This window comes from Coregonus clupeaformis, unplaced genomic scaffold, assembly GCF_020615455.1.
Source record: "Coregonus clupeaformis isolate EN_2021a unplaced genomic scaffold, ASM2061545v1 scaf0151, whole genome shotgun sequence".
NCBI lineage: Eukaryota > Metazoa > Chordata > Actinopteri > Salmoniformes > Salmonidae > Coregonus > Coregonus clupeaformis.
In genome coordinates this window covers 319,187-332,874 of record NW_025533606.1, presented here as the reverse complement: position 1 = coordinate 332,874, position 13,688 = coordinate 319,187, and the positions used below count along the sequence as shown (strand labels likewise).

At 43.5% G+C, this 13,688-nt stretch overlaps 1 protein-coding gene across 3 annotated transcripts in view; it reads right to left on the bottom strand.

Annotated features, from left to right (window-relative positions):
• LOC121557215 (myomesin-3-like) overlaps positions 1–12,918 on the bottom strand; it is a 65,175-nt gene extending 52,257 nt beyond the window's left edge. The window contains exons 1-3 of one of the 3 annotated variants that reach the window (XM_045213771.1): positions 12,652–12,916; positions 11,377–11,477; positions 10,346–10,472 (exon numbers count right to left, since the gene is read on the bottom strand). In XM_045213771.1, coding sequence (XP_045069706.1) covers positions 10,346–10,452 — 107 coding nt within the window. In that variant the 5' untranslated portion in view covers positions 10,453–10,472; positions 11,377–11,477; positions 12,652–12,916. Of the gene's footprint in view, positions 1–10,345; positions 10,473–11,376; positions 11,478–12,651 lie in introns of all 3 variants that reach the window. The other 2 variants (XR_006658308.1, XM_045213770.1) reach the window with 2 other exon arrangements.
• Positions 12,919–13,688: the final 770 nt, after the last annotated feature.

The window sequence follows — 13,688 nt, the reverse complement described above, 5'->3', positions numbered from 1 at the left end:
TGTCCCAGCAAATAAACAAAATAAAATGGGAAGTTACAACAATTTGCATTGTCATCAGAAGTAGGCTGTCTTTCTGAAAGGAGTGCCTCAAGCAATATGGCAGTGCTACATATATTAGCTGGCTATTTTCACTTGGGGGGGAAATAAGTTCTGACTTTCAGAATTGTTTTGTGGAGTGGGAGAATTCAAAACCCCAAATATTGGCCAAGCAGCCCATACAAGACCTGATACAAGCATTTACTCTCAAAATATCTCCTGAATGCAGCTGTAATTGCTCTTGTTAAAGTGTAATGGACCCTTGTGGATAAAAGTGGAACAAAAGTTAGCACCTCTCCTATTACTTTAAGATGCCTTCCAACTTTATTGTCTCGACTTGCCAAGTGTTCTCCTTACTGTTTATAGGGGTATAAGAGGGCAGCTTAGTTTATTTCTAAGTGGACTGCTGATGCTTTAGTTAGGTTGTCTTAGTGAGTATGTGTAAGTGTGTTTTGGTCCTCTGTAGCTCAGCTGGTAGAGCACGGCGCTTGTAACGCCAAGGTAGTGGGTTCGATCCCCGGGACCACCCATATACAAAAATGTATGCACGCATGACTGTAAGTCGCTTTGGATAAAAGCGTCTGCTAAATGGCATATTATTATTATTATTATTTTGTCTATGGGGTAAATTGATTTGAACTTAACATTCCACACATATTTGCCCATTGTAGAAGTGCTCAGAAAGTTACTTTTTGGAGATAAAAGTGCTCAAAGTCAACCTATTTTGCATACCCCACCATAGCATGAGCCATCCATGTCTTCATCACTGGTAAAGATAAACGGTTGAGATTGATATTATTTAAAGCTTACAAACAGTGTTGTCAAACTATTTTATAATTTCTTTAAAACATTTGTTGTAATTTTTCTACCTTAAACATCAATTATCAAAAACGTGTGAACTCGCATATGTTGTATCTTAGAACCTATTTGACATAATCTGAGGTTTTTGTGTTGTGCCCGCCATCGGTTGAGACAACATGCTCTTGAATACAGGGTGGGTGTCATGTTTTGGCTGATAAATGCACTAAAACTTTCAAATGGTACCACAAAGATGGTTGGAGGTCCACACAACAGAGAATGTCGACTTGAATGGGAATGTCTGTTGTTTTAAATTATAGTGTCAATCCTTCATAGGACACCTATTGAAATCATAGAAATACAGATAATAGAATAGAAATGACCATTTTAGTTTATATTTAATGGTGGGTGGACTGGCGGCCATCTTTGTGGTAGTAATTAGAAGTTAAATGTTCAATTCAATGGTGTACCAGCTAAACTGCAGTGGTCTGAAGGGATAGGTCCATTATATGAATTCTATTTCTATGATTGAAATGACCCACCCTATATTCAAGTTGTGTCTGTTGTTGGTCTTACAGGGCCTTGCAAAAGTATTCATCCCCCTTGGCGTTTTTCCTATTTTGTTGCATTACAACCTGTAATTTAAATGGATTTTATTTGGATTTCATGTAATGGACATACACAAAATAGTCCAAATTGGTGAAGTGAAATGAAACAAATAACTGAAAAGTGTATGTATTCACCCCCTTTGCTATGAAGCCCCTAAATAAGATCTGGTGCAACCAATTACCTTCAGAAGTCACATAATTAGTTAAATAAAGTCCACCTGTGTGCAATCTAAGTGTCACATGATCTGTCACATGATCTCAGTATATATATACACCTGTTCTGAAAGGCCCCAGAGTCTGCAACACCACTAAGCAAGGAGCACCACCAAGCAAGCGGCACCATGAAGACCAATGAGCTCTCCAAACAAGTCAGGGACAAAGTTGTGGAGAAGTACAGATCAGGGTTGGGTTATAAAAAAATATCAGAAACTTTGAACATCCCACTGAGCACCATTAAATCCATTATTAAAAATTGAAAGAATATGGCACCACAACAAACCTGCCAAGAGAGGGTCACCCACCAAAACTCACGGACCAGGCAAGGAGGGCATTAATCAGAGAGGCAGCAAAGAGACCAAAGATAACCCTGAAAGAGATGCAAAGCTCCACATTGGAGTATCTGTCCATAGGACCACTTTAAGCCGTACACTCCACAGAGCTGGGCTTTACGGAAAAGTGGCCAGAAAAAAGCCATTGCTTAAAGAAAAAAATAAGCAAACATGTTTGGTGTTCGCCAAAAGCCATGTGGGAGACTCCCCAAACATATGGAAGAAGGTACTCTGGTCAGATGAGACTAAAATTGAGCTTTTTGACCATCAATGAAAATGCTATGTCTGGCGCAAACCCAACACCTCTCATCACCCCGAGAACACCATCCCCACAGTGAAGCGTAGTGGCAGCATCATGCTGTGGGGATGTTTTTCATCGGCAGGGACTGGGAAAGTGGTCAGAATTGAAGGAATGATGGATGGCGCTAAATACAGGGAAATTCTTGAGGGAAACCTGTTTCAGTCTTCCAGAGATTTGAGACTGGGATGGAGGTTCACCTTCCAGCAAGACAATGACCCTAAGCATACTGCTAAAGCAACACTTGAGTGGTTTAAGGGGAAACATTTAAATGTCTTGGAATGGCCTAGTCAAAGCCCAGACCTCAATCCAATTGAGAATCTGTGGTTTGACTTAAAGATTGCTGTACACCAGCGGAACCCATCCAACTTGAAGGAGCTGGAGCAGTTTTGCCTTGACGAATGGGCAAAAATCCCAGTGGTGATCCCAAGCTTATAGAGACATACCCCAATATACTTTCTTCTGTAATTGCTGCAAAAGGTGGCTCTACAAAATATTTTGCATCTTCAAAGTGGTAGGCATGTTTTGTAAATCAAATGATACAAACCCCCCAAATATCAATTTTAATTTCAGGTTGTAAGGCAACAAAATAGGAAAAATGCCAAGGGGGTGAATACTTTCGCAAGCTACTGTAACAACGGGAAGCATAGATATAGCGCACATAGAACAGATATAACACTTCTTAGACTTGCTTTCAATGAGAATAACATATCTATAAGTGAAATATCTATGTGAATTTGGTCGGGTCGCCCAAAAATGTACATATTGCAGCTTTAAGCATTTTTAGATAATTGATGTTAAAGGTTAAAAAAATGTTTTCAAGAAATGATACAATAGTTTAACAAGCCTTTTTGTAAGCTTTTAAATTATATCAAACTCAACCGTTTATCTTTTCCAGTGATGAAGACATAGATGTCTCATATTGTGGTGGAGTATGCAAAACTTCGAGCACCTCTATCTCCCAAATGTTTTGGCATTTGTTGGCCAGTTTTGTTAAAATCAATTGCTGTCAAAAGGTGATTGAAATCAAATGGATTTACCCTATGAGGAGTGTGTGTGTGTGTGTGTGTGTATGTGTGTGTGTGTGTGTGAGAGAGCGAGAGAGAGAGAGAGAGAGAGAGATAGCTATATTGGTGTTCAGTGTTTGGGTTGTCTGCGTAACAGGTTTGGTTATGTTTCCACTTGACACTGCAGAAATATGTATTCAATGTTTATATATTCCTATTGGTTGGTGTTAAACCATAAGGTGTTATACCATTAGTTACGCTTGCAGATAGGTCAGGTCACGTTCTGAAATTGTGCATTGTATTTACATATTAGCAATGTGTATAAGTTCACTATGTACATGTCCTGATGTGTATATACTGTATATGTGTCTGGTACCTGTTAGATATTGGGGGCGTTTGTATGTTATTGTTATAAGAATGAGTTAGCTAGCATGCTCTAATTGTAATGGTCACATTAGATCCCTGCTAATTCACAGTTATTTCCATGCTAACAGACAAATCACAAATCTACAGGCTGCAAATCTAATGTGCTTCCTTGTGTTCATCGTCAGGTACTTACATTTATTGTATTTTGTAAATGTTTTTGTCATTGCTAAGATGTTTGAATACAAAATATCCAGTCTGATATTGACATGCAAGCATCGAATCACGAATCTACAGCCATCAACATACTGTTGTCCTGCATATCTAATGTGCTTCCTTATGTCTATCATCAGAATAAACACCAATCAACTGGGACCGGTGGCAGGGTATTTATTTCTTCAAAAACACAACAGAAGAGAGTTTCGAAGTACGATCACATCTGTTACATCTGTATGGTATAGTGTGTGTGTGTTTGTGTGTGTGTGTGTGTGTGTGTGTGTTTGTTTGTCTATTAGTGAGTCATCTGTCTGTACGTGTGTGCAGTACTTGTGTGCGGAGTGTGTGGGCAGTCTGTGAGTCAATGTTGGTTGGTTGGTGTGTGTTTATATGAGCATGGGTGAGCTCTGTGGTGAATCAGGGCTGTTCTGGGGATTGAAGGCTGACTTTGGCAAGGAGAGGCAGACAAGGTTGACTGCTCATCCGGAGGCAACTCAATAAAAGTAGCAATGTGTCTCTCTTTCTGGAGAGGGTCTCAATGATGTGTGTATGTGAATGTGTATGTCCGCATACAGTATATGAGTGTAATGCAATATCTATAGGCTACTTTATCCACATGGACTTGTGTGTGCAGCGTGTGTATTTGTCACGATCGTCGGATATAGAGGACCAAGGCGCAGCGTGGAAGGTAAACATACTTATTTATTAAATGATACACGAACAAAACAACAAATCGATACGTGACGTCCACAGGTGCAAAACACAAACCAACACGGAACAAGATCCCACAAACACTGTGGGAAAACCACCTGACTAAATATGGTTCCCAATCTGAGACAACCAGCAACAGCTGATACTCGTTGCCTCTGATTGAGAACCACTCTGGCCAACATAGATATACAAAAACTAAACTAGACACAACGAGCACAAAACATAAACTCTACACACCCTGGCTCAACTTAAAAGAGTCCCTAGAGCCAGGGCGTGACAGTACCCCCCCCTAAAGGCGCGGACTGCGACCGCGACTAAACATCACCGAACAGGGGAGGGCTGGGTGGGCATTCCTCCTCGGAGGCGGTTCCGGCTCCGGGCTTGACCACCACCCTCCACCAACCCCCCCGCAGTGCCCCTGGTCTGGTCCAGCCCCACTGGCTGGAGCTGGACTGGACTTCGGTGGAGCGGATTGCTCAGGCTCTGGTGTGGAGCAGCTGACCGGTACCTGACCAGGCACCGGTGAAACGGGCACGCGGGCTGGCGTGCGCACCACAGGTTTGGTGCGGGAGCAGGAACAGGCCGGACCAGGCTGGCGACGCGCACCATTGGCTTGGTGCGAGAGCAGGAACAGGCCGCCGGGTCGCACCACTAGCTCGAGCAGGAACGCCGGACCGGCTGGCGATGCGCACCACAGGTTTGGTGCGGGGAGCAGCGCACTGGCTGGTGCGGGGAGCAGAACAGCGGGCCGCACCACTGCTGGTGCGGGGAGCAGGCCGACCTCGTCGGGGGGAGCGCACCATTGGCTTGGGCGGGGAGCAGGAACAGGCCGGGCCGGGCTGGCGGCACGCACCATAGGCTTGGCACGATGGACAGGAACAGGCCGGACCGTACTGGGAACACACACCACTGGCCTTACACGGGGATCAGGAACGGGCCGGACCGGACTGGCAACACACTTCAGTACCTCTCGCCATGCCTCTACATTTTCCTTCCCTCTATACACCAATGGCTCCCGTAACCCGGTGGCCTTCTCTCCTCGTCCACCAACTCGCCCCTTATCTGCCTCCAGTGGCCCCGTCGTCCCTGCCATGTGCCCCCCCCTAAAAATGTATTGGGGGTGCCCCTCGCCTGTCCGACGACTGCCCGGTTGGCGCCGCTTCTCCTCTCCTGCCTGGGCACGCTGCTTGGTCCTGTATTGGTGGGATCTTCTGTCACGAACATCGGATATAGAGGACCAAGGCGCAGCGTGGAAGGTGAACATACTTATTTATTAAATGATACACGAACAAAACAACAAATCGATACGTGAGCGTCCCACAGGTGCAAAACACAAACCAACACGGAACAAGATCCCACAAACACTGTGGGAAAACCACCTGACTAAATATGGTTCCCAATCAGAGACAACCAGCAACAGCTGATACTCATTGCCTCTGATTGAGAACCACACTGGCCAACATAGATATACAAAAACTAAACTAGACACAACGAGCACAAAACATAAACTCTACACACCCTGGCTCAACTTAAAAGAGTCCCCAGAGCCAGGGCGTGACAGTATTACAGTTTTTTCCAACTGCTTACACACAAAATCTTTTTATGTCACATGATTTTTGAAACCTCTCACTCAAAGTGCAAACCTACACACCAAATCTCCAAAACCATAAGCTATTTCTCAGACTTTGACTCAGTTGTCAATTGCATAAAACACTTTTTTCAAAACACTACACACAATTCTCTACCTAAAACACAAAAATCTAACAAGAAGTGACTTGCTTTCCTTTTCCAAACACAACCAATCAAAATGCTACACTTATTCACCAGGTCACACACACACTCCTCACATGTGCAAACACTAATTGCTTAACTGATCACTAACCAATCACTGCTTTACTGTAGTATAGGCCTATAAATTGGTCAAAGGTCAGATTACCTATTTTGAACAATGGATGCCAACAATGGACAGAGAGCAAGAGGAGTAGGAGGGAGAGGTAGGGGACAACAATGAGGACAAATTAAAGACGAAGAGTTGGAAGAGGAGTAGGAGGAAGAGGAAGAGGAGTAGGAAGAAGAAGAGGAAGAAGAAGAGGAAGAGGAAGAGGAAGAGGAAGAGGAAGAGGAAGAAGAGGACGAGGGCAAAGAAGAGAAGGAAGGAGAGCCATCTCTAATGAGATTAGGGCAACACTTGTTGATCATGTGATCAACCACGGTTTGACCATGAGAGAGGCTGGACTGAGAGTCCAGCCCAACTTGAGTCGATTTACAGTGGCGTCCATAATTCGAACCTTCAGAAATAAGATCAGGTATGCAACTATCTAATGACTATTTTAGCATTACAGTAATGTACTGTAAAATACGTATGACTGCATAGTATTGCATAAACATTTGTAACTCTAAGCCATCCATTTACTGCACTGCATTGAATGAATGAGGTTGGTTATCATGCTGTACTACATTTTTTTGTACATTGTTTACAGTTCCTATGCTGAACACATACTGTATTTGAATTCTGTACAGAGTGGAAAGGCAAAGACATCATGGAGGACGAGGACACTTGTTTACAGATGTACAAGAGACTGCAATTATAAATATGGTTTTGGCCAACAATGCAATTAGGATTCGAGATATAAGAGAGCATATCTTGAATAATGACAGCATATTTAACAACATCAATGCTGTAAGCCTGTCGATCATACAACGCATCCTCCAACGGATGAAACAACTTTACAAGGTGCCATTTGAGAGAAACTCTGACAGAGTCAAGAATCTGCGACATTACTTTGTAGAGGTATGTATGCAACACTACTTCCAGTACTTCAGACATACCATATGTACTCATCTGTATATCATTTTGTCTGTTATAGAGAGTATTGGAGATGGATGCCCATGTAATTCGCCATGAATTTATTTATGTGGATGAGGTTGTTTTCAACCTCACCAAAACCAGTCGCCGCGGAAGAAATGTAATAGGATAGAGGGCAATTACCAATGTCCCTGGACAGCGTGGGGGTAATATAACTATGTGTGCTGCCATCACTCAAAACGGGGTCCTCCATCACAATGCCACACTGGGTCCGTACAACACCGGCCATATGCTCACTTTTCTGGATGCAATTTACACAATGCTTGTCCCTGATCCAGATCAGGAGCCTGCTAGATTTGTGGTTATATGGGACAATGTTAGTTTTCACCCGGGCTGTTCTGGTCCAAAACTGGTTTGCTACCCATCCACAATTTGTAGTTTTGTACCTACCCCCATATTCCCGTTTTCTAAATCCCATAGAGGAATTATTCTCAGCCTGACACTGGAAAGTGTATGATCGCCAACGCTATGCCCGCATGTCGCTTCTCCAGGCAATGGAGGACGCATGTGGGGACATAGAGGTTGCCTCTGTCCAAGGTTGGATACATTTACATTTTAGTCATTTAGCAGACACTCTTATCCAGAGCGACTTACAGTTAGTGCGTGCATACATTCTTTTATTTTTCATACTGGCCCCCCGTGGGAATTGAACCCACAACCTTGGCGTTGCAAACACCATGCTCTACCAACTGAGCTACATCCCTACCGGCCATTCCCTCCCCTACCCTGGACGACGCAGGGCCAATTATGCGCCGCCCCATGGGTCTCCCGGTCACGGCCGGCTACGACAGAGCCTGGATTCGAACCAGGATCTAATCTAGTGGCACAGCTAGCACTGTGATGCAGTGCCTTAGACCACTGCGCCACTCGGGATACGCCATGCTAGGAGATACTTCCCTCGATATTTGGCAAGAGAAAACGTGTCTTGTGATGTGGATGAAGTATTGTGGCCAGGCTAGGCCCGGAGAAGAGATGAAGCGTAGCTTAGTACTGGTGACTGCCCCCCCACCAATTCCTGGACTGCCCCCCTGGGACCCCACACACACAATTGTGTTCTTTACTGTATTCTAAAGAATATACTTTTGGTTTACATATGTTTATGGTTTTGTTGTATGCTACTGTATACAACAGCAATGTTTGGCCTAATAAATATTTTCTGTTTCTACATTGCATTGGTGTTTACAGTGTACTTGTTAGCCCTCTCAGCAGATGACTTTCACTGTAGAACATTGTATTGAAATGTAGATATAAGCCTATGAAAGACCAAAGAGCTTTAGATTTAGAACAACAGTGTTTACATGGTATATCCCAAAATGTACTATTATGAAAGAAGTGTTTGCCATTTGATGCAAATGCTTCATTCTGACATGTGTTTATGGCATTTTGAATGCAGTGTTACATTTTGAAGGAGATGTGAGGCATTTTGCATTTTGTGTGTGCAGTTTCGGGAATTGTGTGTAGAGTTTTAAAAAAAGGAGACATCGTTTTGAAAACGTGTGTAAGCAGTTGGAAAAAACTGTAACGTAAGTGTAACTCTAATTTTGCCCTTCAACACACACACACACACACACACTGCTCCTGGACACACACTGCGTCACGGCTCTGTTGTCGCAATGAGCTCAGAATAACTGCCACCCACTCCATGTCCTTGTTTAAAAAGCCCTAATGTCATCCCACAACCCACAACAAACAAGGACTCCATTACATACAGGGCACTTTTCATCTGACTAGCTATGCACATATCCGGTAACATACTGTAATATTTGGATGGTCAACATTGACTGTACTTTACTCCCATGCAAGCAGTTTTCAAGTGGATGAATATATTACAGGACATAGTGTGCTAAGGAAACAGGGTTTTTAGAATTCTATTTGCATCCACTAAAACCTAAAACCAGGAATGGATGAACGTGATCAAAACATAATACTTGGATGGTCAACATCTACTTTTCTCCAATGCAGGACGGTTTCCATAAAGTAAGTGTATGATACAGTACATGACCAAAAGTATGTGGACACCTGCTCGTCCAACATCTCATTCCAAAATCATGGGCATTAATATGGAGTTGGTCCCCCCTTTGCTGCTATAACAGCCTCCACTCTTCTGGGAAGGCTTTCCACTAGATGTTGGAACATTGCTGCGGGGACTTGCTTCCATTCAGCCACAAGAGCATTAGAGAGATTGGGCACTGATGTTGGGCGATTAGGCCTGGCTCGCAGTCGGCGTTCCAATTCATTCCAAAGGTGTTCGATGGGCTCTGTGCAGGCCAGTCAAGTTCTTCCACACCGATCTCGACAAACCATTTCTGTATGGACCCTACTTTGTGCACGGGGGCATTGTCATACTGAAATAGGAAAGGGCCTTCCCCTTCCATTCTGTGAGCTTGTGTGGCCTACCACTTCGCGGCTGAGACGTTGTTGCTCCCTTCACAATAACAGCACTTACAGTTGACCGGGCAGCTCTAGCAGGGCAGACATTTGACAAACTGACTTGTTGGAAAGGTGGCATCCTATGACGGTGCCACGTTGAAAGTCACTGAGCGCTTCAGTAAGGCCATTCTACTGCCAATGTTTGTCTATGGAGATTGCATGGCAGCGTGCTCGATTTTATACACCTGTCAGCAACGGGTGTGGCTGAAATAGCCGAATCTACTAATTTGAAGGGGTGTCCACATACTTTAGTATATATAGTGTATATACAGAACACCATATGTAACTTGATATCTTCTGGAAATTCTTTATTCTATCAAATTTTTTATAACAAACATGATCTATGTTATGATGAGGCAAGGTCAGTGTGTGTGTGTGTGTGTGTGTGTGTACGTGTGAACATTGGATGAATATGATCTATGATATGTTGACGAAGCAGGGTGCGTGTGCCAGGATGCCTTTACCTGGAGGTGAAGGTCTTCTTCTTGATCTGTGAGGCCAGCGCCATGCTGTGAGACATCTGGTGGGACTGCTCCTCCTGGACCCGTGTCGTCAGCATCTTGGTTGCCATGGTGAACCCCTGACCAACACCTGTGGAGGAAGGAGGTAGGAGAGATGAGGGAGGGATGAAGGGAGTAGGATGGAGGATCTGTCATTGCACAGTAGGACCACTCTGAGGGTTGACCTGATGGAGACTCGGAAAGGAATGCTACAAAGATCTCTTTTCACTTTTATTGTGAGGAATATGTCAATTTAAGACCATAGTAATTGTGCTCATGGTGGATCTCAAATAGCCAGGTGTCAATGGAAATGCATCCAAAATATGTAATATCATAGTAGGCAGAGCTACAAGCGTTCCAGTGAGCAACTGAAAGACATTTCCTCATTTCATAGTAGCACAACAACAACACAATCCAATGAGTTGTTTATGTTTGAAGTAAAGACAGGTGTTGCTGGCATGGAGAAAGGTGTGCTTCAGGCCTCTGTTAAATGAACTGTCCCTTTGTGGACCATTGAGCGAATTATTATTAATTAGTTCAGGTCTGCCACCATGCTGCTGCCTGCCACCCTAGCAGTCATTAATCTCTCTCTGCTCTGGGGAGGCCGACACTGCAGCTCGCCCAACCAACAGAACCAGGCCAGAGCCTGAGTGATAAGTTCATTTACCCACTCCCACAAGCAACCATCACCCGTGTTAGCGTGTTAGCATTATAAACACCCTAATTTGTTTTTCCTTCTGGTCTGTTCGAATTAAATTGGATGGCCTGGGCTAACGTTAGCGAGTGGCTAGTGCCTAACGCTTTAATGCTTTGAATTACATTGCGGTGAGCCTGCTGGTCTGATGTTAGCAAATGGCTAATGGCTAACGCTTCAACAGGCTAGCAGCCCCATTGGTTTCCCTTCACGGCTCATTGTCGTGCAAGACAAAAGGGTTGTTTGAACACAGGTGGTAAAAAGGTCAACCTCCAGCGTATTCAAATGTATCTGTCTTAACTGGTGTGTGACTGGATACCCGGACCCCGTGGAGAGCAATGTTCTTTCTGCTCACAGTGCAGTTTCCCCTGTGTCTTGAAGTAGACTGCACAGTCCAATTCTCTGATGAGAAAAGACAATAAAGCAACATGGGGATGAATTATTTGTTATTTGGTAGATCATGGATTGTCTGAACACCACATGAGAGCTTTACCTGATCGTAGACTTTTGACACTCAACCAACTTGAGGAACCAGCAAAGAAAGACTTATCTCATGCAGACAAAAGAAAATATCCTAGAGTATGCAAAGCTCAGCAGTATAGTAACATGCATTATTTGCATATGGAGGCCAGATGAGGCTACTTCATGGAGGAAGAGGAGGACGTTCTACCACATGAATTTGAGGAAAAATTAAGAAATAATACAAACACTGAAACATAGTTTAAAAAAATCGGAAACACATATGCCATCCCATTGGCCAGTGGTGGAAAAAGTACCCAATTGTCATACTTGAGTAAAAGTAAAGATACCTTAATAGAAAATGACTCAAGTAAAAGTGAAAGTCATCCAGTAAAATACTATTTGAGTAAAAGTCTAAAAGGATTTGGTTTTAAATATACTTAAGTATCAAAAGTAAAAGTATAAGCACAAATCATTTCAAATTCCTTATATTAAGCAAACCAGACCGCACCATATTCTTGTTTTGTTTAATTTACGGATAGCCAGGGGCACGCTCCAACACTCAGACATCATTTACAAATGAAGCATGTGTGTTTAGTGAGTCTGCCAGATCAGAGACAGTAGGGATGACCAGGGATGTTCTCTTGATAAGGGCGTGAATTGGACCATTTTCCTGTCCTGCTAAGCATTCAAAATGTAACGAGTACTTTTGGTGTCAGAGAAAATGTATGGAGCAAAAAGTACATTATTTTCTTTAGGAATGTAGTGAAGTAAAAGGAAAAGTTGTCCAAAATAGAAATAGTAAAGTAAAGTACAGATACCCCCAAAAACTACTTAAGTAGTACTTTAAAGTATTTTTACTAAAGTACTTTACACCAATGCCTTTGGCTATACAAGGGTCCATCATTCTCCTTTACTTATTAAGTCACCAGATGCTAATTGCCATTGGGTTACTTTCCCGGTATTGGCTTTCACTGTATATTCATGTGACGTTTATGACCCTTGTAAAGTATCCATAACACGTCCTTGTGGATGAGACTGCGTTGGAAAGAAAACAGGAAGTGATTACATCATGACATCACGGTGTACCGCAAGGGTGAATTAAAAAGCCACTTACGTTTGTCTTTGAAGAAAGGGTTATACTCCACAGGCCTTCAAGATGAGCATGAAGGACACACGTCTCTCTCTCTCTCTCTCTCTCTCTCTCTCTCTCTCTCTCTCTCTCTCTCTCTCTCTCTCTCTCTCTCTCTCTTTCTCTCTCTCTATGTCCCCTGTCACCTTTCACTGTCTGTCCCTCTCAATTGCTGTCTCACGTTCTCTCCCTTGCTCCTTGCTCTGCCTCTCCCTGTATGAGCAGTGAAGGTGAATCTGGCCCTGGCCACAAAGTGTCCTTCACGAAGAGAATGTGGCCCAACACAATGCACTCAAGGTGTTAAATATAGACTGCTAACACGCCCCCTTCGGTGCCCCCACAGTAGCAACAATAGAACAACACAATAGGATTGAGGATTGAGGATTGAGTGGACTGTACTGTATGATCTGGGCAGCTGAAAGCAACAGCTGGAATGGCCACAGTGGAAATTATGCCTAGGGTATTCCACCAACTGTCTGATCAGTAACTGTCATGTTGGGATGAGTGTGAATATATGGTTGACTTTTTATAGTGAATGTGTCTATATAACCAGATTATCCTACATGTATTGTTAGTTGAACATTCACAGGGTAGGGGCTAGTCCATTCTCTTTGTTCCTTTTCATCTGGCCCCATAATGGCCTTGTCTCATAATTGAGACCAAGGAGGAGATGGGTAAAGAAAGAGCCTAGATAAAACAGTCTGGGTCTCTCCTTTTGAAAGACTGGCCTTGAACACCCTCCCAAAGAACAAGGGTTATAGGGTTATTCATGATTAAGGGCGCACCTGAGATCCAGCCATCCCAGTCCTCCTTTCAAACCTCTCCCTTTATCTCTCAGACTACTTTTCTGTCAATTTCTTTCTCTATCAACCCCCCTTTTCTGCCTGTATCTCCCTCCCCTCTCCACTCACTGTCTCAACTTTGTCCCTCCCCTAATCCAAGTTTCTCTCTTTCTTCCCCTCCTCCCTCCCTCCCCCTCTCTTCTCTGTCTCCTTTTACAGTGATCTCTGATTTGTCACTGG